At 46.0% G+C, this 24,954-nt stretch overlaps 1 protein-coding gene across 3 annotated transcripts in view; it reads left to right on the top strand.

The window, feature by feature from the left end:
- Positions 1-23,731, top strand: part of FOXP2 (forkhead box P2) — a 262,365-nt gene extending 238,634 nt beyond the window's left edge. For all 3 annotated transcript variants that reach the window (XM_078598843.1, XM_078598845.1, XM_078598844.1), the window contains 2 exons: positions 5,244-5,401; positions 17,996-23,731. In XM_078598843.1, the coding sequence (XP_078454969.1) occupies positions 5,244-5,401; positions 17,996-18,266 (429 nt within the window). In that variant the 3' untranslated portion in view covers positions 18,267-23,731. The remainder of the gene's footprint in view (positions 1-5,243; positions 5,402-17,995) is intronic.
- Positions 23,732-24,954: the final 1,223 nt, after the last annotated feature.

Below are 24,954 nucleotides of genomic sequence, written 5' to 3'. Positions count from 1 at the left end.
TCGCTAAATTTTCCCCCCGAATCAATATATTAAATAAAGCTGCCCATTCACAATGTGCACGCCGATGATAATTCGCATTTCTTATTATTATTTTACGCTTGCATATACGCAATAGTGCGGGGTGATTATTGTCGGCAAGTTTTCTCGTTTCGTCGGGGTATTTTTCGTTTTGTTTTAACACCGTGCCCCCCCCGCCCGTGTTAGTGTGTGAAGTCAGCGTAGCTTTCTCTCTCTCCCGCTTGCGTTCGAGAACACCGTGTCGTCGGGAGGGAGAGAAGACGGTGACGGAGCAGAGTGTGATCTCAGCGGCGGGAGGCAGGGAGGGCACCGGTAGCCATCGCTAGGGCGCAGGTCGCACCGACACGGACAAATGGAATATTTATGTCCTATGCAAACGTGAGTCTAAACAGGCTCGCTGTCAACCATTATCCATTTATATGTTTACGCGCCAGTCGAGTCGTTATTTTTCCAAACTCAGCCAAGGTCGCCCATGGTCAGAGACTGAGGCGAAGGCAAAGATCTGCCGTGGAGCCCGCAAGGGCTTTTGGAGCACATGCTGCGAGCGAACACACTGCGAAAGTGCGACACGGCGCACGGGGAGGGGTTGGTTGCGACCAGTACCACTGCCCGGCCGCCTTTGTCTCCCCGCTGCTGATTATTTTACACACCGCACCAGAAACGCAAAGAATACGTACGTAATTTTTTTTGGGTAATTGTAGATTTGATCGTGCACAAAATAACACGTATATGTATATATTTTTTGCTAGTCAGCGCAAGAGCACTGACATTAGTAACAAGAGCTTCTGTAGCAATGAAGACACAGGGAGGGGAAAACGGCGCATCAAAGTTGTTGACAAATGCGACGGTGCGACCGAGCGAGGCTGGGTCACACCTTGGGAGGAACGCGGCTGCCGCGGACAGGTGCCACGGCGTGTGTGTCCAAGCCTGCGGCCGGCACTCAGTGGAAGGTTGTGAAAATCACTCTCTTGAGATGTCGTCGGGCAAAGGACAGGTGACATAGCCAGAACACGACGGTCGAGCGATGTTATTTTATATTTTATTTTCGATAAAGGAGAGGGAAAGCTCTCCCTCCTCTGACACAAAGCATCTTCCCCGGCCGAATTCGTCCTGACGTTTTTTTCTTTCTTTCTCCCTCCCTCCCCTAAAGCGTTTGAACACACTAAACAGCGACTGCTTGCCTCAGCGGGAAAGCCGCAGTGGACCGCGCGGTTGTGTTTTTTTGCTTTGCGCCAGCTCTGCAGGTCCCGCGCATAAATGCATTCGCCGCCCATTTGTCTGAATTAGGCAAATCATGTGCGTCACGCGAGCACTTAGGCTGGAGCGCATTTGCCTGATTCGTCCCTCGCCTGCCTCTTTTTTTGTCTTTTTTTTTTACGCGCAGGATAAAAGTGTACATTTCAGACTAAATGACGCCGCCGTTTTTATAAAATATCGCAACTTCCCTTCTTTAAGCCGGGGCAAAAGAACGGTCGGTGCCGCCCATGCAGGACGGTGTAGTGGACGAGGGTGAAAAGTCGTCAAAGTGATCTTTCTGCTCAAATGAGCGCAGTCAGTGGTGGAAATTACACATTCCTATGGCAGGGATGAGTCTCTCCGTTAGGATAACCACTGTTGATTTCCTAACGAAGTGCACTTTTTTTTAACCACAGAGATTATCAAGATTTGTTTTTGCATAACTTGAATTGTAGTCAGGGAAGTGTTGCCAGTGTTTTAATTTATCATAGTTCAGGAATGATTTCACGTAGATATTTTCACGAGGTAGCATTTTAGTCGCCACTTTAATTGATTAATTGGCTCTTTGCCGTCTTCGTGACCTTTGCAGAAAAATATACGGAACGGCTCTTATTTAAATCAGCGTAAGAGCTGAATGAACGCTTTAGTGTTTTATAACTTTAATTCAATTTCGCTTGCCATTGTGCATCTTCAGCAGATAGATGGAAAGGGGCATTTTAATATCGATGTAATTCACGTCACTTTAAGCTATTAAGCCGAGTTGAAGTTTCGTAGACAAAGTAGGACTGGGAATATTTTAATTCCTGCGCGTCTCCCGCGCGCCACGCGCCCGTCCTTGCGGGCGTCTTAATTGTGTGCGCCCGGTGTGTTTATTGCCGACGTTGCCGACGACGTGTGTCTTCTCCGCCGCACTCACGGGCGTGGCCGCCTGCAGCCGTGGCCACGCGAGCCCCCGGCGGCGGGGTGGGCGCACGGGGGGAAAAGTGCGTGAGTGCGTCCGTCTGCGGCTCTTCCCCCCATCATCGTGCAAGAGCGCGAACGTCGACATCCCCCTCCTCCGCCCCCCGCTGCCCATCCGGCCCATCACCCACCGCCACCGCGGACCGCAAAATGTGTCCGCGTAGAACCACGGCGGACTGGCAGGCCCGGCTTGATGGCCCTAATCGGAGCTGACAGGCGCTGTGAAAGCATTTTTTGTTTACATCGGCAGAGCGACGAGACGCGCGGAGGAGGAGCCCTGGCAGGCCGGCGTGTCCGTTCGGCCTCGTTAACATTCGCCTGTTTTCTGCTCTCATTGCTCTAATGGTCACGCCGCGTCAGGCTTTCTCAAACGCTGCACGGCAATCAAGCCGCGTGCGAGCGCGCGTACGTACGCACGCACGCACGCACACGCGCGCGTACGTACGCACGCACGCACACGCGCGCGTACGCACGCACACACGCGCCCCCGCATATATTTACAACAAATTTTTGGGGGTTTGTCCAGCTTCGGAATGCCGTTAAAATACGCATGCATGTATATACGTACGTGCCACTCTCTGCACGCGCACGTGTGCGTGCGTGTACTTGCGCGTGCGAATGTGCGTATGCACAGTGTGCCGGCGCTGTATTTATATGTCGTAGCGGCGGCAGCGGCGTGGTTTGAAAAGGGCACGAGTCCCCGCTCACTGTTCCATCATTACCATTTCGGAGAGGGCGGGGTGACACGTTACGTTACCATTTAATTGGACGCCTTTGCGCATTTCTACTGTCTTCGGCCGGAAACAGGCTTTTTCGTTAGGCGGCTGTTGGGGGAGCTCACGTCACTAGCCCCGTGCCTCTCTCCCCACGTGCTCACCCGGAAGAGTGCAAGTGCCAACGTCGCCGTGGTCAGTTTCGGGAAAAAGAACGTTGGGACGAGGCGTAACACAAGAAATGTCCCCTTGGAATCGCCGGCCAGGCCGTCCACCGGCATTCGCTCGGCGCCGGCGGCCTGTAACGTTGTTCCAGCTCCTTGGCTCGGCTCACGCTGTGCGTGGAGAATTTCCACCCTTGTACGACTTTGCTCACTATCCGGTCCCCCTTGCATGCAAAGACTCGTGTTGTGGACCGGCTCTTCCTGTGAAGCGCCTGGAAAGTTCACGTGAAGAGAACGAGGCCGTAACGCTTCCTCCGGAGGGGGGCGAGCTGCAGAGCTAGCCTGGGTGCCGAGCTGAATTATTTTCCACGATTTTCGTACCGTCATTTCGAGTCGGGGAGGTTTGTCAATATTTAGTATGGTATTTAAAAAAAAAATTGTAAAAAGGTGTCAGTTTTGTTGCCAGATAGAAGGGTAAAGAACCAATTATCATATTTTTACTGGCAAATGAGGTTCCCATAGTGTAGATGCTTGCCCCGAGCTCTCATACTCTGATGGTGCATTGTCTTTGAGTTGTGCGCCTTTTGGCGTCATCTGGTCCAACCCATATGAGACTAGGCTCTAAGGAAAGCTGTCTCGGGTGTGGATCAATCAACTTTAAGGACAGTGCACATTATCAGAGTTATGTTCTTTGTTTGTATTATGACTGCAGGTATTGCGGTCTATGCAAACATGACTCCTTGTAAAAAGGTGTCAGTTTTGTTGCCAGATAGAAGGGTAAAGAACCAATTATCAAATTGTGGAGGGCGGTAAAATGTGGACTTGTACTTACTCACGTGCCTGTAAATTATTAAAACTGCATGTTTGTGAATCAAGGATAGGCGGGCACATGCTGCTTTAACGGTTCAACCTCTGTGTGTTTGTGCACGTGTGGTGCCACGTGTGTTTGCACGTTCATATCGGAGTGTGAATATTTTTCCGTGTTTTCTTACACGAGCTTCTGTGTGCCAGGCGTGTTTCTGCAGCGAGTGAGTTTGTGTTGCAGAACGACCCCCCCCCCCCGCCAATCGCCCCCATCCACATTGCGATTCGATGGAATGTCACAATTCAGGGTGCTGATTCGATTCATAACTCAATTCTTCTACATTTTTTTTTATGCCGGTGAACTTAGCGACCGCTCGTGACTGCAGGGGTCCCATAGACCCCATCGCAGCATACAACATGTGCCAATAGAAAAGTAATATCAGTCGTTTCATCGATGCATCGTTACGCCCCGAGTGAATACATTTTTGCCCACGAGTACATGTGGGCACATCCTTCCGGGTGTAAATCCAACGCGCATGGTGTTTGTATGGAGAAGTGATGGCGTAGCAGCCTACACGCCTGCCATACAAACCCGGCTGACCAAGTTCGATTCCCAGCCATGGCTAGCATCAGTGTCAACTCACGTCAGAACTGGTCCTGGGCCTTGCCTCGGTCAACTCGACCATAAATCAGTTTAACACGTAGGCTGGCGAATTGCCCGATGATGCTGGATGCAATTACCAGCGAAACGTCGTGCTACTCAAATTGTAAATGTTGTGGTTTCACGCTTCAACACACCGGTGGGCTAAAGCAGTGCACTCTTTGTCTTTTGTCAACGTGACACTTTTTTACTGATTGGCCGTGTCGGGTGGTGGAGGGTTACGACACATTTATAAATAACGCGATCGAAACCCAAAAACGTTGATTATGAATCGACCATAAATGACGACCTGGTGGTGTAAGTTGTCATCAACACTTGGGACACAAAAGTGGCCGGGCGTGGTGCTGGCAGAATCACTCCCTTAATGCGCTGCGTTAGCCTTAATAGGCCTTTTCCAACAGCACTTGCCCCAACCGTCTGTTAAGAGTTACGCTAGGAGTGGCGGAGAGGGGGGATCTTTCTCTATATGATACGTACTCGAATGTACGTAGGTATGTTGAACTTCTTTCGCACCGTACGTAGCCAACCGCGCTAATCGGACGTGCAAAATGCTCACTGGAGTAGTATTTGGCGGACGCGTTGGCCTGTGATCCCGCCAGGTTCCAATGGCAGCCGCGTACCCTGGGCGGCAAACCTTAATCTGTGTGCGCGTGTGCGTGGGCTCGTGTGTGCGCATGTGCTTGGCAGGCGGCCCTCGCAGAGAGCAGCCTGTCGTTCCTGGCGCCCGGCCTCGCTAACCCGGCTGCCGTAGCCATGCTGAACGCCGTGCAGGACGAGCTCAACGGCTCCATGGAGCACTTCAACGGCAGCAGCCGTGGAGCCAGCCCCGTCCGGTCGCCCATGCGGTGAGTTTAGCGACACTAAACTAAACAGTTTGTTCTTCTTGGTTCTTTTGGTAAAGTCACGTAGAATGGAAAATAATAAAATAATAAAAATAACAATAATAAAATATTTATTATGTTTAAAAAATATTTTATTATGTTTTATTTTTATTATTTTATTATTTTCCTTTTACGTGACTTTATCGAAAGAACCAAGAAGATGAATCCCTGCAGTCACGAAAGCTTTAAATCGAAATTTAAACAGTTTGTTGTTATGTAGCCAGGTAAAGCCTACTGAGTTATGTGCAGCTTTTTTTTCAGAAGCGACCTTGCCACAAAATGATTGCTCTCATAAGTGGCTTATCCTGTGGGAATTTATAGCAGCCAAATAACTCTAAAGGCATTTTAAAAATGCGGGAGGAAAAACAGGAGGACCCGGAAAAAATCCACACGACCACGGGGAGAACGTGCAAACTGCAAATATACAGGCGTCAGGGTCGGGATCGAACCTATGACCTCCTGTATACCAGGCGAGGAAGTTAATATCTCACCAACACATAGTAGGCTTTTGCAACCAATATTAGACGCGTAAATATAAATGTGTCGTTAAACCCGCCACCACCCAACGCAGCCAATTAGTAAGGTTTCTCACGTGAGCAAAACGTGCCAGTTAGTTGCTAGTTCAGCACACCGGTGTGTTGGAGAGTAAGCCCACAATTGTAAATGTTGTACTCGAATTGTAAACGCTGTGTGCTGAAGGAGTAACTAATTGGCACGTTTCTTCTTACATAACAAACCTTACTAATTGGCTGCGTCGGGTGGTGGCGGGTTGCACGACACATTTAGTTTTGACGCGATCTAACCCAACGAAAACCTTTATTTATCGCCCTCCTCCTCCTCCGCTCCGGGACTCGTGCTTGTCGACTCGCCACGGAGAGCCTCGCCGAGTGCTGAGCAATGCTTGTTTTCAGGAGGATTCCCATGAAATGGACTTCCTCCTCCCTACATTCAAGACCTCCTTCAGCCATATGTTCCATCAATATCATTAAGATCTTCAGGTTGTGCATTGCTCACTGTCCCACGGTCTCTTGGCTTCACACTTGATGGGGGGGGGGGGGGGTGACGGTGCCTTTGCAGTTGCGGCACCTAAACTCTGGAATTCCTTGCCCCTTGGAGGTCACGACTTCCGGGACACTTTACAAATCTTCAGATCTCGACTGAAAACGTATCTGTTTGAAATCGTTTTCTCTATGCTCTCTGGTTCTTTCGGTAAAGTCACGTAGGTAGAAATAAAGCAAAATAACTCGTATAAACTCTTGCTGGTAACAGCTTCTCTACACAAGGCAGCAGACATCGTGCTGCTCGCAGCAGACATCGCGGCTATCGCGATTTTCACCTGAAGACGATGGCTTGTGTTGCTATCGAAACGTCGTGATTTATTTGTGAACCAAAGAGTATGGATTCCTGCAGTCACGAAAGCTTCAAATCAATCGTTTTCTCTCTTTAGTTATTTTCAAACATACTTCTTTACTTGGTTGTTGTTAACTATGTTCCGCCTTTCCACGCATAGCGCCCTGACAACGATTGTTTATAGGCGCTTTATGAATTTAAATTATTATTACCAGACACTGCAGCGGTATAACTTGCTATTCGGAGATCACTGGTTCGATTTACATCTCCCAGCGTGGCCTTCAAAAACAACGGGCAGGTTCTTTACATTCCGCCACACCTCTGTTCACCGAGCAGTATTAATGGGGCACAGTTAATTCTAGATTTGAAGCTTTCGTGACTGCAAGGATTCATATTCTTAGGTTTTTTCGGTAAAGTCACGTAGGTAAAAAATTAAAATTAACAAAAGTAAAATAAAAATAAAATAAAAATCACGACGTTTCGGAGGCAACACAAGCTTCCGTCTTCAGGTGGGAACAGTCACAGCACGATAGCTGTATCAAGTGAGAGAAATTCCAAGAAAACCGTATTTTTATATATACTGGTTGAGGGTGGGAGGAGCCAAGGTAGGCCCTGAATATTATTTTTGTGAGGTTCGAGCTTGTGTTGCCTCCGAAACGTCGTGATTTTTATTTTATTTTTATTTTACTTTTATTAATTTTAATTTTTTACCTACGTGACTTTACCGAAAAAACCTAAGGGCACAGTTAAGTTGATCGGCAGGTCTGCGTGTGGTGGTGTAAAGTGTGGGTGCTCTCACCTCTTCCAGAATTTCTGCCCAGAATGGAACAGTAGGCCAAATACTCTCTAGCGGGGCTCTCTAAAGCTCCCTCTCACGAGGGACTCTTCCTCCAGCAATGGGGCGTGAACAATAAATTGCAGGGCTGCACCGTTACTTAGCCAATTGTGGTCATAATTTGGCTCCCTTTGGGAGGATATGGGAGATCTCGGAGAAGAAAAAAAACTCCACACAATTGAGGAGATAGCATCCATGGCTGGCTCAGATTGATTCAATGATCCTTATTTGTCTGGCCAATCCAGCCACCTCAAATCCCAGGCCTCATCAATTGTCATCGTTCATGATCTATCCACTGCTGGGTAAGTCATCGCCATCTCTCACAGTCCCAAGATGTAACAATCCACATAGCTCCTGCACATTGGGCTTATTTCATAGCTCCGTCTCCGAGGTGTGGACGTACTCCCGGGTGTGTTCTCTTCACCGGCTGCCACTCCACCGTTAGTCTTTGGCACCGGGTCATCATCCCTTCGAGAGAAGTGTCCTTCCTGTCCAAGCTGCTCGTATTTTTCAACCCAGGCCCATGACGCTTGAAATATTCCCTCGGTGCTCAAAACGAGCATCATTTGTGGCGCCGGGGCAATCTCCCGCATGCGCCGCGCTGGCGGGGAAGGCAGCGCTGCCGTGCGGGGGGCATTGATCTCCCGCGAACGTCGGAAAAAATGCGGCTTGGTGATTCGCGCATAATACGAGGTCAACGCGCGTCGTATTCGGCAAGGGGGTCGGACGCAGAATTGAGAGTGACGAGTTACCGTGCCGATGATTTACGTGAGAAGAAATAAATGAAAACTCGGAAGTTACGATTGTTTTTATCCGTGGCCCAAAAGCAGGTGCTAAGAAATGCAATATTAAAAAAAAAATCTATACACAAAATAAGAAAGGGGGGCGAATAAAATAAACAATTCAAAAGATCTCAGTTTATTATAAACCCGGAGCGTGTTTTTAGGCGTAATTTGAAGCACATGCAGTTTAGTTTATGACTCGTTACAAGCTCGGTCTAAGTAACAAATCACCCAGCTGTGTGGGAGGCCAAATCACGGAGGGATTCACCTTTGTTTTCGCTGTTAAATGCCAAGTGCCAAGCGAGGCTCGGTTGAAACACAAGTAATTAATTGCCTGGGTAAGCACCGCCAGCGAGCCAGCGTTAAATTGTGATTTCTTCCATTTGCAGCTTGGGCCAACGGTACCGGGTGAACTGTGTTCGTTATTAAGTAGGGTTGGGGGTGGGGGGAGAGAGTGGAGGGGGGGGTTAGTGCAATCGCAAGTGGCACACGAGCGAGCGCGCGGTGCGGTGCGTCTGGGCGCAACAAAGGAAACATCGCACGCGTCGCCCCGCGCCCATTGATCAAACCGCCTGGACCACGAAACCCAAACAACTTCATGATACCTAGCAGGGAAGAAATTACTCGGCGCCTCCAAAAAATAAAAAAGGACAGCCAGCAGGCAAACACAAAAAAAATAGCGACACAATTAGGGGCGCTAATTGCTTGGCTAATTACTAAAGCACAATAGAGACTTCGACGCCTTTCCCCCACTCCCTCCTCTCCTTGTCGCCCCCCTCCTTGCTTATCAAAGTGTGCAGCTGCTAATTTTTTGCTAATGAAGGCAGCCGGCCAACTGGGAGAGAGCTTGGGCAAGGCGACAAAAGCGTGACCTAATTGGTGTACAAAAGCGCAGACTAATTACGCCATTAGGCCTCGGCTGGGTCTTAATTTGCAATTGAAACCCACAGGAGGGTAAAAGGATACAATTAGGATGGCGAGGAAGGCACAATTAATTCAGTGTGCACCGGTTAATTAATAAGAAGGGTGTAGAGCTCTTCTCAACTCCGGGCGGTGTAAAGGGGGGGGGGGTGGGGGGTGACGGGATGGGGGGGATGGGGGGCCCCCAGCGGCAAAACGCGGCGTCACTTTCAAGTTGGCAACCGCGGGGGTGGACGGGCGCGTAAACACTTGGCGGCTACGGCGGCGATGCGCCCCGCTCGCCGTTGCGCCCGGCGACGGAGAGAGAAAGCGAGGCACCCCGGGGCGGGCGGGCGGGCGGGCGGTTGGCATCCGCCAGCCGAATCCCCGTCTCATCACGTCGCCGCCGCCGCCGCCGCCGCAGGCCGACGACATCTATCGGGGCGACCGGTGGTGCCGTTCGCGTTTTGCTTCTTTCTCCGTGAACGCCGCGCAATTAATGCGCGGCGGTTGGGTTCCGCCCGCTTTGACGAGGAAAATAGTGGCCGTGGAAGTGTAGCGGGTGCGGGACGGGGGGATATGGGGATAGGAATAAAATAATGGTGAAAGAAGAGAAAAAAAAGGCGAGTAAGAAATGCTTTGCGCTTTTCATAAAGGCTGTGGTAATTTAAACGCATGCGGCACGTTAAGATTAGTATTGCTCCTGTACGTCATGGTCTCGAACCAGTGAGGGAGATGTATTCAAGAAAATAAATCTGAGGAAAGCAGGAAATGAGACACAAAGACAAAGATCCCCCGCATAGCCTTAACAGACTGTTGGGGCAAGTGCTGTTCGCGAGCACCTATGAAGGCCGGTACGGCACACGAGGGGGTGGGTGGCCAGCACCACGCCCGGCCGTTTTTGTCTCTCTAGTGGCGACGTTTACACACCGCACCGGGTGCTTATTTGAGGCTGAGTCGACCTAGGGGAAGCCCAGGACCGGTTCAGATAATCGTCACCGACGTTGGCCGTGAGCGGGAATCGAACTCGGCCCGCCGGGTTCGTAGTGCAGCGCGCTAACCGCTACGTTACGCTACACAACGCGCACGCACACAGATGCACGCACACAAAAAAGGACCTTGCCTTCTTATATATAGAGAGAGAAGAAATAAACGTGAAAAAACAATAGCGACGGTAAAAAATTGAGTTACTTTATAATGCAGGGAGCTGGGCTGACAGTGCTGTTAAATAATCACAACAGATTTGTTTCCCGAGACCGATTTTACCCGCGGGACTCAACTCGTGCAGACACGCTTGTTTACAGGCGACAGCAGCATTCGTCTTATCTCGTGCACGGGGGGCCGTTATCGCTCCTAAGAATGGGGCCACTAAAAAGCACGCCTCATCCCCAAGCGGGCTTCGCGGTGCGCATTTAATCTCGTCGTCGTCGTCGTCGTCGCCGTCGCCGCCGCCGCGCGAGGGAGAGAGAGCGAGCGAGCGTGCGTGTGTTTTTTTTCATTCCCACACCTACAGAATTCAGCCGCCCGTTGTGCTTTATTTATCTCTTGCTTACTGGGCTCGCGACTAGCGGTTGCGGGATGGGGCTTGTTTTTTCTTTCTCCGACTACTTCTTTTTCGAGCTTCGTGAATTTGATTTTTTCCCCTCCTCCGATCGTTGGCAATGGCCGGAAACAAAAATGAGCAAGCGTGCTGCGGTATACGGGAATAAGCAAGTGCGGTGTAAAACAAAAAACGACAGGTGGACACATCGGCAACCCACTGCTTGCTGTGTAAATGGTATTGAACTATCGGTTTATTTATTCCCGGTTAAAAAAAAAGAACATTGATAGTTCCTACTAATCATGCCAGTAAACAAATGGTCACTGTATCGCACACTTTGAGATGCGTTTCTGTGGCGGTCTGGAATGTTCTTCCTTCCGATATTAGGAAGGCACGGGGAGCTATGCAGTTATAAATCTAGATTTAAAACTCATTTCTTTCGAACTGCCTTTTGTGTTTAGTTTGTTGTCTTTCCCCCGCACCTCCGATTGGCACGGTTAGTTATGTATGGTGCTATAGAAGTTCTACATACAGGTAGTCCTCTACTTAAGATGGAGATGCGTTACGATGACCCCATCGTAAGTCAAAAATATCGTAAGTCGAAGATGGCCTAGCCTACCCATGAGTCTTAAAAAATGGTGACAATTTAATAGAAAGTTTTTTCAGGAAACAATCCTATCTGCATCACACAAGGCGGGAGATGCGTACATCCCGGCAGCGTCCCAACGTACAGCATCGTACCTCGTACGCTGCTGCGTTTGCCTTCCGCGCGAAATAAAAAATATCTTACAATTTTGTCGTATCGCTATCGCCATCGGAAGATCGAAATATCATAAGTCGTTCCATCGTAACTCGGGGACTATCTGCATATACATGCAGTTACTGAGTTTTAAGCCGTTTTTTGGTACATTTGCATTGGTGCAGTGTGTTGGCGAGTCTCAACGCCTGAATGTTATAGTTCCGGTAGGCTTGAACTCCCATCCTCAATTCATCCACCAAATTCTGGCTTTTTAGAAGCCGTATTAAAAGTTTGAGCTACTGCTGCTTTTGGTACTCATCATTACAACCGAGGACCATTCCAGTCTCTCGAACACTCTTTGAATGCTTTCTCTTTAAGTAAACTGCAGCACAATGTCCAGCTGAGATAAATCATTGTGCAATCTGACAACCACTGGGAGTGCTGGCTCAGTGATTAGCGCACTGCACCGTGTTACCCAGTGACCTGAATTCGATTACCAGCTCTTACTAACATCAGTGGCCAGTGATATCACGGCCAGTTCTGCCCTCCTCTTCACCCCTCCACAACCCGAACATGAACCTGCCTCTGTGCACAATGCAGCAATCCACGTTTACCAGCGTGGGTGAATGATTATTTTTTATGAACATTTAACAAAGCAGACGCAATCAGTTACTGGGAACTTTAAGTGCGTTCCACAACAGACTCAGGCTCACACCTCTCTACCGATGATTTATGACGGCTAAATCCACGAAGTATCACGAGTGAACGGAGGTTTCTTGTGGACGGCAATGATTGAATTCCCAAATCTAACGCGATTGTGATTCCACAGTGAGGGAGGTAGCCTCGCGGAGAAGGATTTTTTCCCCCCCACAGGCAGAATCAAACCTGGGCGTTTTAAAGAGGAAGCAGGAGGATGAGCTTCTAAGGCTTCGTTCATTTTCTTTTGAGGTCAGCGGATCCCATAAAATGTTGAGCGGCTTTATCCGAGAGCAAAACAATCAAAGTGACCGGTACGGCATGGAGATGTCTTCATCCAGCAGCAGATTGACAGCGCGCTACAAATTGTATTCGTATCTCTCCGCGTTTTTTTTCCTAAACGCGGAGTGATGCACGGTGACTTGGATATGACGCTACACACCTGCTGTGTGATGTCACGTGTCAAGAGCGCCGCGCTCGATTTCAGTCTGTGGGTGGGCACACTGGAGCAGACAGCTGTTGATCTCTTCCACTCCCATGGCAGATCCTATAAATGCAATGTAAAAAACTCTCTTTCAAAAAATATCATCATAATTGCCCGCTTCCTCTTTCGTACGGCAGAGACTTGATCGACCAATTTCCTGCATTCGTGTCGAGGTTGGCGAGACGGCCATCAGGAGTAGCCTCGTGGTGGATGTCCGTGATTGCTGCCCGTGAACGATCGAAATGGGCAGTGGGCGTTACTGCGTGACCCATGGGTTTGAGATTGGCAACCGCGCTCACACTTCGAGTCCACGAGCCCAGAGCAGATGGTTGCACTTGTCGCCACCACTTGAGGTGGCCGTGACTTTAGGGCTTCGAGTTCTCTTAATGTGGCCAAGAACATGTGAATTATGTGATAACCGTTTGAAATTACCGAGTTATCAAATAATTCACAAATGCTGTTTGTTACTGATTGGGCTGTTTGTAATGGAAATTGCCGGAATATTTATACGGATGTTCAAAGTTAAAGCAAAGCAATATCATCTATGAATATGAATCAATTTCAGTGGAAACAAACACGTACCTTGCTGCTTTGTGTGTGTGTGTTCACACGCACAGAGAGCAGTTGTTCTTTGTGTTATCACTGATGCCACTTTCTCTTTAACAGTGTGCGTTTTTACTGTTACAATCTATTTCACTTATCTTGCCATCAACCAAAAGCGACTTTTGAAAAACTTGCAGCGTTTTGACATGACATTAACATTTTGTTTTTATATTCTCGCAAAATCTGCCCGGTTACACATAATCCTTTAAACTGCAATTGGGCAAAAAAATAGGGTTCTGTAAATTACAGCTGCTTAATGTTTTGCCGTGCTTAGACTCTTACAGAATTAAAATAAATAACTGGTATCATCCCACTGTGAATTAATGCCCGATGTGTTGGTGTTGACAGAGTTGGCTTTAATGGAGAAGGGGATAAAAAGGATTGTGGTAAGAGCCGTGATTGAAAAGCGACAGGGAAAGCGGGACATTGTCTTCTGGAAGGAGATGTTTGAACAGTGTTTACCATTCTGCACCGAGTGATTTGTAATTTCCACACCTTATAAAGATGCCCCACTATTTCAGTTGTGCATACGTGACATCATGGGTAATAAGACAATTCACGGGGAACTTTCACTTCCTTTTTCGAGCAACGTCATTTCAGAGTATTAATGATTATTTTTAAAGCGTGAGAGCGGTAGCACAGTAGAACACAGGAACAAGAGTTCGATTCCTGGCCACGGCGAACATCGTTTGCGAGTGATACCTGAACCGGTCTTGGCACCGACTGCACCAAGCCGCACTGAACAGCACGGCGAGAAGCATGTTCACATAATACCAACCCCAAAGGTGCGAGGACGCCTTCATTCAGCAGTGGATTAGAGAATGGCCGAACATTACGTATTTATCTTCTTGGTTCTTTCGGTAAAGTCACGTAGAAGGGAAATAATGAAATAATAAAAATAAAACATAATAAAATAATTCTCACAACACAAGCAGCCGTCCTTGCGTTGTGGCCGAAACGTCGTGAGAATGATTTTATTATGTTTTATTTTCATTATTTTATTTCCCTTCTACGTGACTTTACCGAAAGAACCAAGAAGATGAATCCCTGCAGTCACGAAAGCTTTAAATCGAAATTACATATTTATTGAAACAAATATTTCTACGGTATGTTGCCAATGGTGCACAGTAAAAAGCACAGTAAAAATAATACAACACATTTGTATCATTGAACTTCGAAACGACGATGGCTGCCTTGGAAGCTTGGGGTTAGTTTATGTTATCCTTCGTTTAATCGTCGTAATTTAAAAACGTGTGGTCTTTGATTTGATGCTGGAATACGTTCACGGTTAAACAGGCTGATCCGGTTGACAATATGTAATCGGCTAATATCTTTGGCACTGGGCCTTCTTCGGCGTAGAGAGAAGGCAGGAGGGATTGACCGACTTAAACTTGTAGATTGCGCTTTGCACTGTGGGGCCCTGCAAAGTCTGGGGACGTTTAACAAGATTGACAATGAGCAGTTGTAAGCTTACAGTAACGGCTTATTTTTGGTCACGATTAGACATTGAGTATCAGATAATCCCCGGCCTTTTCGTGAAGTTCCACCGCTATCCTGTTCCCACTGGAAACAACCAATTGATGCATATTGACCTTGCGAAGCTGACTCGTGCAGTCCAGGGCTGGACGGTGTGGGTGTGAACAGGTGGATGAACACCGATATACGGAGCCCTTTGTGTAACAACTTCAACAACAACAACAAAGACGTTAAGTCTCCGTATTTGTTTCGTGAGTGGAGCAGTGGTGCCCATTTTTTGTTGTCCCGTTTGTATTGTTTCTCCTTTTCTCTGCCTCGTTTTCACAGTTTTGTTCGCTGCATTAGCCGAAATATAACATGAGCATATCGCTTGCATATCAAAAGAGTAAAAAAAATTACATGCAATTCTACGCTTCCATCGTGAGCAGTAAGAATCAATGTAAATAGGATGAATTCTAGATTTGAAGCTTTCGTGACTGCAAGGATTCATACTCTTAGTTCTTTCGGTAAAGTCACGTAGGTAAAAAATGAAATTAAAATTAATAAAAAATAAAATAATAAAAATCACGACGTTTCGGAGGCAACACAAATCTCCGTCATCAGGTCACAGCCAGATTTGCTGTATCATGCAGCAAATCTGGCTGTGACGGTCCCACCTGATGACAGAGACTTGTGTTTCCTCCGAAACGTCGTGATTTTTATTATTTTATTTGTATTAATTTAAATTTCATTTTTTACCTACGTGACTTTACCGAAAAAACTAAGAGTATGAATAGGATGACTTGTACGTATGTACGTTGAACTTCTTTCGCAGCGTAGGTAGCTAACCGCGCTAATCGAAGGTGCGTTCTTGCACCCTTTCAATGCTCATAGCGTACGCACAGTCATCATCATCAACCTTGATTAATACACCGCTGATTGTACGCCTCCCCAAGCCATCTGCATCTCTTAACAATCCACCTAGCGCCTACATACGAGCTGATTTTATCGCGCACAGCTCATATATATCGTAAGCCGCGCATGCATTGCATGGCAGCCGTATCTAGGTCAGTGTAGATTGCACCCAAGGATACGTTCTACCAGATCTGTCGTACGGTCACGACAATGATGTACTTCCACAAACGGGGAGCAATGGAAGGTAACGCCGCCGCTGCCTGTTCACTTTGACCGCTCAGTCAATTTGTGCGCGCTGCTTTCGCAAAAGTCACTTCCGTTTTTGGGGCAACTGAACGCACACCGCTGAAGACTGCTGCTTCGGGTTGTGCGTGTGTGTGTGTGTCTCTCTGTTGAACTTCTTTCGCACCGTACGTAGCCAGCCGGGCTAATCTGAGCTGCCCGTAGTTCACTGCCACCCCCCTGGTCCATTTGGTTAGTTTTAGTTTTACATAGTTGTTTTTGTATTTAGTGTGTGCGCAACCACCGGTTAAATAACAGACCTACACGCAGCGGTGCAATTTCATCACGTGTTCGCCTATAATTGTTTGTGTGTGTGTGTATATAAATATTTAAATGGGAAGGAAAAAGACATTGTCACAAAAAAAGAACATGATGATTAGATGTGTTTAAATATCTTCGCGCAGAAACTTGTGGTTTTATTTATTTGTTTAACATTCATTTAAATTTCTCGCATCTATTAACAGTTTGCATTTTTTTGATAGCTATAAAATCAAATCAACCCTGGCACATTGATTCAGATTAATGGGTAGTGTCCGTGTGATTGTTCCAGTGTCTGCAATTGTTCCTAAACTTAACTTAATTTAAAGGCCATTACTGGTGCCCTGTAAAACTGCCAATCAGGAGAGTGCTGACAACGGATTAACTATTTTCCATTCTTTAATTTCGTGATTTCATTATGCACGCTTTTAGTTTGTGCTCATGAGAAATTAATGCAAGTCGCATTTGTATTATTTATACAAGGCTTAATATTTAAAGCTGCTGTTATTGTTTAGCGTTACAGTAAGATAAACGCGCTTAATCTTTTTTGAAAAATACATTTACCCTTTCCTTCCAGAAAACGACTCGACACGTTTGTTCATAACACTGTGTGTGGCCTTACAATAAAAAAAATTAACCCGTAAAAACAAAGTTTTCACTATAAATCCTTTATATGCGTGTTCAATGGGCCACAACCCAGCCCACATTGGGCTTTGAAACGGGCGGCTAGAGTCCTCTCATCCTCTGGCTTGAGATGGCTGCCACCTATGGGCCAGATGATTGCCTGCCACCATTAAGCAATTGGTAATTAAATATAATTGTTTTTTTCCTAAAAAGTGTAAAATTTTGGACACACAACGAGGTTGTGTGCAAAATGTCAGCTCGATTGGATGACGGGAAGTGGGTTAAAAAACGACCGAAAGATTTGCACGGTCGTAAGCACGCAAGCAAGTGAACTTAATATAAAGGATTTAAAAAGAAAATACACAGTAGGTGATGTTTTGGGCTATGGGCTCTTATTCATAGCACATGAACGGAGAGGCCAGGGAGATGAAGTAGATAATAAGGGTTGGAGACTGCACTTGTTTACATAATCGGTCCTGATGAGAGTGACATTTAAAAATAAAATTGTGATAAGTTTTTTTTATTGACATGAATAATTACTTACATACTGAGATCACTTTGGTGCAATGGACAGAGAATGTTTCTTTTGAAAACACGTCAGTTTTATTATATACAGTAACATGAGGGCAACACATTGTGGTTAAAAAAATAATTCGGGTATTACTTTAGTTAAATGCATTGACATTATCACATGGTAAAATATGATCGCTTTAAAATACGGTTGTCTGAATGTCACGTATACTCGTATCGGCATGTGTATGCTAGCATGGATATTACCACAACACCACGAAAGCTTTGATTGGAGACTGCCTACCTCTCCTCGGGGTTGAGGGGTCACCATAAGATGGAAGCACAATGGGATTCTTGAAGCCAACTGTGTACAGCTTGGAATTTGACCTCATCGTCGCATTAGCGGACGCTCTCCAGGCCACTGATTTTGTCCCACGTGAAGCCAAAACTTTCGTTCATGGAATTGGCCAAACATCCCAGTGCAGACCCACCCGGCGAGGCTCTCGCTTTGGATGTACAACGGACATCATCGTTATTTTACAGAACTCTTGTGCATTCTTTACGCTTGTCTTTTCTTCATTCCAGCCACCCAATGCTGGTGAAACAGGAGCCTCTGGACACGGAGATGGGAGCCCAGAACCAAGAAATTGAGGAGGAGCTGGAGGAAGACCTAGAAGGATCCTTCCAGTCGACCAATCACGAGCAGGGCCTGGAGGAAGAGTCCGGCCCCCTGATGTCATCGGCCTATCAGGGCTTGGAGGAGGGCCCATTCCACCGCTCCACCAGCCACAGCTCTGACACCGACGAGGAGGCAGGAGGCTTTGAGCGCGACGATGCCGACGAAATGGAGGGATGAACGTTTTCGGCGACCCTCTGTAAAACGAACAAAAAACATGACAAAAAATTACAATGGATGTTCTAATGCAACTTTGGTAGCTGGAGAAGACTGTTTTTACATTTGTCTTTTGAAACAAAGAACATTTAAATGTAGAAGCTTCCCAGTTTCACAATGTGTCACGTAAATGTTGATTTTCGGGATGGGTGGGGGGAGAAAGTAGTAATTGCTGTCGCGTCTGGGAAATTTAAACTGGAGACCAAAACGATTCCTTTACAAGGGAACCTAAAAAAAACGTGGGTTTAAACCCAAAATCGGTATTTCGGCATTATCGCAGCGCGTACATGGGGCAGTAGATGGGTAGAAAAGCGTCGGAGCGGGATTTTCTTGGGCGACGCAATAACCTCCACGCACGACGCGTCTCGAGAAAAAAAAATAAACGACCGTTGTGAGAAGAATTGCCGCACATCACCTCCCAGAAAAGCTAAGCCGGGCAAGCAACTGCAACGCCACAAGCTATGCTTCGGGCCTGCCCGTTATCGAATGCTTAGCAATTTTTTTTTTAAATACTCCCGTTACAAAACACTCACGAGAAATAAAGGAGAGGTGCCAACTGCACACACAACACACAGTTTACCAAAAAAAAAACTAACAAAAAAAACTGACGCCCTCGACCTCGATAACTATGAAAGCTTAAAACGTGGGCTGCATCGTGCAACGTGTATCCCTCTTGAGAAATGACAATGTGTTTTCCGTGTGTGTAAGGAGTTAGTCACTTGAGAAATTGTGCTTTCATGGCTGTGTAGTTTTGTTTCTGTCAGCAAACACACACACACTTGTTGTTGTTGATCAATGTCCTACTTTTTTGGCTTTATTGTTCGTACCTTCCTTTCGAAATGGTAACTTCTCAAAATGTCCTTGTGTGGGAGAATGCAACATTGTCTACAGAGACGTTTGCCAATTGAAACTTCATGAAGAGCATAATACATTACATTTCATTACCAGTTATTTGATGACAGCCTACACTTGATATAACTCAGTACCTAATGTTTTAACAAGAGGCAAATGATTGCCACCTAGTTTTAATTAGGAAAGAAAAAAAATCGGTTTTAACTTCATCATAAAATCCTCATTTCGAGCTACGATTATTTGTGATTTACCAAAGATTATTTCTAGGGATGGTTTTTAGTGGCTGAGTGATCGTGATGATCTCGATTTCCCTTCCGAAACCAAATATCCTAACTGTCGCTGCTGAAGCTACCAAATTAAGGCTTCTAGAGATCCCAAACAGACGGCATAACCTCAGCGGACCTGCACACGTGACATCAACGTTACCTTCCCGATCTTTGCGCGAGGCAATTTCGAACCTGCGTGAATAGATTCGTCGCATATTTTGACCACTAGAATAAGGATACAGCATTGATGCTTGTAGCCCCAAATTTACAACATACATTTCCGATAACATTTTTTTTTATAAATTACACTTGTATTGGCATCTCTGTACCGGTACGTAAAGTGTCAGATTATTCCCACAAATTACGAACGAAAATCAATTGACGTTATTCTTGTAGTTAAAAGCTGTATTAAAAAAAGGATTTAATTCGGAAAACACTGGCAGGAACACACGTGTATGTCGTGAACGTTATATGATGTGTGCATCGTATATACTGTAAGCGGATAACGCAGTTGTGTGCACTGGTTCTGTGCATCGACTGTGCACTGATGTCATAGGTCTGTGGGTCCGCTTGCAAATCTGAACCAAAGGTCTCCCTTGGAACCATTTAACTACCTGAAAATAGCTCACAGTTGTTAACCAAACAGCATTAACACAGTTCACTTATCAGCAAAAATGTATTTCACTGATATTTAAAAAAAAAAATGGCCGTGCCATCACTACATGCAGGAGGATGGAGGTGAGATTCTGGGGCAGGTCGTTCGTTATCGCCTCTTGAGTTTAGAGCGCGCCTGCGAAGTAAAGAAAAAAAACCTACAGGACAAAGGGGAAGCGGTCGGAGCGTTTCATAACGATCGCCACGCCTGAAAACAAGTGGTGGGCGGTGGTGGTGTTGGTGGTGAGTGTGCCACCGTTCGAAGCGCACATCTGTACCTCTGGCCAATGGGGGTGTGGGAGGGGGGCTCCTAGCATTGAAGAGTCCCCCCACCCCCCGCTTTGCTGCGTTGGCCGCCTTGTTCACTGGATTGTCAAGCCTCATGCCCGCCCCACGAGAGACCTTGTGTCTCCCGCCACCCCTTGGACGACACAGCGGGGTTTTTTGTTGTTGTTGTTGATGATGATGTTGTTGTAAAACATGCGCCGGAAAGACAGGCCACAATCTTTCTGATGGCACACAAAGACAAAGACCCCACCTCCACCCCGTGCAGCCTTAACAGACTGTTGGGGCAAGTGCTGTTAGCGAGTAGTACCTTTGAAGGCCGGCACGGCACACGTGGGGGTCGGGTGGGTAGCAACCACGCCTGGCCGCCTTTGTCTCCCCACAGTGGCGATGTTTACACATCGCACCGGGTACTCATTCGAGGCTGAGTCGACCTAGGGGAGGCCCAGGACCAGTTCAGATAGTCTACATTAGTGTGGGCGCACGTAAGCAGACGCACACACAAAAACACACGCGTGGCTGTGTTAAGAGTACTCCGCCCCAATGCTGTCCTACTATCGGTGCTAAATTAGGCCCAGGCTAAATTGGACACTGGCTACGATTAGAAACATATGGGGATTTTTAAGCAACGTAGTGACGATAACTATGCGAAACTTTGCCTAAGTATTAGGGGAGTAAAGTCCATATAATCGCACGGTCACATGAGATGGAGCTCCCTAGCCGTGCTGGGGAATTCGTGGCGATGCAAGACGCGCCTCCGAATAGCACGAGGTGGCTATGTACGGTGCGAAAGAAGTTTCAAGTTTTCCATTTCGGAAAGGGGGGTGGGGGGGTGCAGCTAATGGTTTCTTAAGTTATATCTTTTTTTTCAGTCGAAAATAAACCACTAAAGGTTGCTTGGAGATGTTTTTATTCGTAGAAACTTGAGGATTTCCCCGCAAAGCGGTTGCGACAGATGTATTAATTCAGCGAGTCTCGCTACACCGCGTAGCTCTCTGTGATCATTCGAACAGGGCACGCACCTTCATTTCCCACATTCACGTGGCTCTGTAAAACTGCTGCATAGTGCTTGTTTTGGTGAGCGCATTACAGCAGCAAAGCCGTCTCGTCCTCGCGGTCATTCACAACCCATTGAATCTTGCTGCCACTGGCACAGATGTTGCTCTTGACTTTACAGCACCATACTTGCAGGTTGCAAGGTACTCTTCGGACCTCAGAATTAAACAAGATCCAGTGCTGGTGATGAGCGCGCCTGCGAAGTTAAGCCGGGCTTGTTTCTGGCCACAAACAATTAACAAAAAATGGGAGGCACAGATGGTCGGCCCCAATTGCCCTCCCTTTTCACCTGTTGGTGGCGTAAACGTTCTCTTTGTATAGTTATCGGTGTTTGTTGGGATGCAGGACATAGAGATGTGTACATAACAACCATGTACGAAAAAAGCCACAGGCCTGCCCCAAGATCAAAAAAACTAATTATAATCCAGTCAGTATGATATGAAGTTTTTGTGCTGGGTAGCAGATAATATAAGATGTTGCAGTTGTACATATATACATATATAAATATCTATAAATAACAATAAATTACAATCTTTAAAAAAAGAAACCTCAAAATGAAACCAGACCTGTGTTTAGGATAACATTTAGGTCCGTTGATGGTTAATCTGAAGAACATATCTCTGCGTGTTTTTTTGTACTTTAATGTGCTTTTGCCGTTCGCATCTCTTGCTGTAAAGTTCTTCGCTTGCTTCTCGAACATTTACGCTAGAATCGCCGCTTTGGACCGGGAGGTCTTCGCTGTGAACGTACCGTGCATGTCTGTTGTTTGCGCACGCATTTAAGTGGACTGTGTGTAAGCAGTTGTTGTTCTTGCTGCGATGGTTGAAGCATTTAGACGTGAAATCGCCGAGGGCCCTCGTTTTTAAGAAATGATGACGAAATCGAATAAATTACTAGCTTTAGTATTATACAAGATCATCAGGTCATTGTTAAAAAAAAAAAACACAAAATGTAAAAAAAAAAATCACACCGCGATCTCTTCCTCTTTGTACATTTTAGCTCCGAAATGGGGGGCGGGGTTGAGTTCGGGGGGGGGGTGGTTTTGATAACTTTGTAACGACGTTTGGCACGTTGATAAAATATTACACGTTTTGAATTGGCTCACCGCAGTTCAGATTCAATTTCTCACTTTGCCCTCGAGACTTCAGAGCGCTGTTTAGACGAGCCGGTGTGTTTTCATTGTTTTTATTTCATTATTTTGTTTTTATTTCATCAGTACATGAAAACTAATAGGACCAAACTGCAACTTGTACGAACAACTTGCGGCCCGTGATTTTAAGACGTGGCCCACTCTGTGGCACTCTGAACCGCAGGGCTAGCTGCCACCAATGCGCAACGATGGCTCGGTAGCACTAAGCTCTGCGTGACTCATTCACACTGTCATGTGTCCCCCCTCCCCCCCAAAGAGCAATGCGAAGGTTAGCAGATGCTTTTAACCTCTGGATTATGATTGCAAAAGACACCAGTGTTCAAGAAACGGAGGGTGTTTTTTTGTTCGTTCGTGACACAAATTGCTGTAAACTCTAAAAATATAATGTAAAAATGATTTAGGATGTTTTTGCTCTTAGCTATGTCAATGCTGTGCATACGTAGAGGGGACACATATTGCTTGATTTGTTCTACTTTGTAATATAAATTTTATGGAAAGCAAGGCTCTTTCAGGCTGTGTTTGGCTTTCTATTGTCACTGTTTACAAACCATGTGGCTTCCATATTGATTTTAAGAAAGGCAAAACTGTAATGTAAATATTAATATCGTCAGTCAAATAAAAACAATATGCCTCTGGACATAGCTAAGAAAACTATAAACAGCCAATTAATTTGTTTTCTGTATTAATCCAGAAAAATTCAAAGTACTTGTCAAAAGATGTATTGAATTATCTCTGATCAAAATGTAGCATTATAAAACAAAACGAACATAAAAAAAGATATCTTTACCAGATTAACAAAAGGACATTTCAGTTCGTGTCATGTGGATTATCCCCTTGCAATGAGGACATCACACGCCGCGGTTGGTGCGAGTTGGACGTGTAAAGCTCGGCTTTACATTCTGTCGCACGAGTGCGTATTTCTTCAAATTGCGCATCTTAAAAAATAAACTAATGTATAAGGGTGCATCCCTCACTGCCACCAACACGGACATTTTTGTGTAAATAGAGAAGTGAAAGCCGGCGTAGCCTGTGCCAGCTATATCGGGTCCACACGCGCGCGCTAAAACAGACCAATTCTGTAGTTGACCAATTGTAGCTGTGTGTAATCTCAGTACTAATTACTGACAATGCTGTAATGAATGCAATAATAAAAGGAGGTTTATAAATCCCGCGCGTGTTTTCCCACTATGTCCGTTCAATTCAAACGGAATTAGTTGCAATGTGTCCTCAAGTGTGCTTTGTTGTGTTGTACTCCTGTGATACCCAATTGAGTCCAGCATCCCCAGTCACCCAAGGTTGTGTTGACTCGATTGAGGTTATCAGAGCGAGTCGTGAATATTGTTCTGTAAGAAGAGTGATTAATAAAATGCCCTTTCTTTTATGTTTCCCCAATGTTATCCTGATTGTGCTATCGGAGCCATGGCATGATGCGAATAATCTATGCCATCCCTCGAAGAGCAACTCTCCCATGATAGAGAATGGCCCGTGGAAGTAGACACGACAAAATTGCTTCTGGGGTACCCTTCAAGCGACCTTTGATCCTCATAGTGTAGGGCAGCAATTTCCCACCCACCCTGCTACGGAGAGGCGTTACTGTCACCACGGCAGTCAAAAGCGATATGTTTAATTCTAAAAGCTGAAATTTTGCCAAATTAAGTGCAGAACCAAATTTAATTAGATTAATTTTGATTTAAAGCTTTCGTGACTGCAGAGATTCATATTCTTGGTTCTTTCGGTAAAGTCACGTAGAAGGGAAATAATAAAATAATATTTATATTATAATAAAATGATATTTGTATTATTTTATTATTTCCCTTTTACGTGACTTTACCGAAAGAACCAATAATTAATGAGATGAGTTTATCTTTTTTTTAATCCTTTATATTAAGTTCACTTGCTTGCTTGCACGCTTACGACCGTGCAAATCTTTCGGTCGTTTTTTAACCCACTTCCCGTGATCCAATCGAGCTGACATTTTGCACACAGACTCGTTGTGCGTGACAATTAATTTTCGTGAAATTTTTTTTCAAAATTTTTTTTTACACTTTTTAGCAATTTTTTTTTTATATTTAATTACCAATTGCTTAATGGTGGCAGGCAATCATCTGACCCATAGGTGGCAGCCATCTCAAGCCAGAGGACGAGAGGACTCTAGCCACCACGCATATAAATGATTTATAGTGAAAAACTTTGTTTTTACGGGTTAATTTTTTCTCTCTGAGGTCATTGGCGACTGGGCGGTGATCATCAACTCACTGCACTTGAGAGCCCGGTCTAATCACAGGCGACTGAAATCTGGATTAAAACCCGGGATCTCAGCACTGCCAGCTCAGCACTCTCCGAGCCATCCAAACACCTAATGGGCACTTTAATTATATATATTTATATA

Source organism: Lampetra planeri, chromosome 11 (genome assembly GCF_965212315.1).
Source record: "Lampetra planeri chromosome 11, kcLamPlan1.2.h2, whole genome shotgun sequence".
NCBI lineage: Eukaryota > Metazoa > Chordata > Hyperoartia > Petromyzontiformes > Petromyzontidae > Lampetra > Lampetra planeri.
The sequence above is the reverse complement of the archived record's forward strand: the minus strand, read 5'-3'. Positions and strand labels throughout refer to the sequence as shown.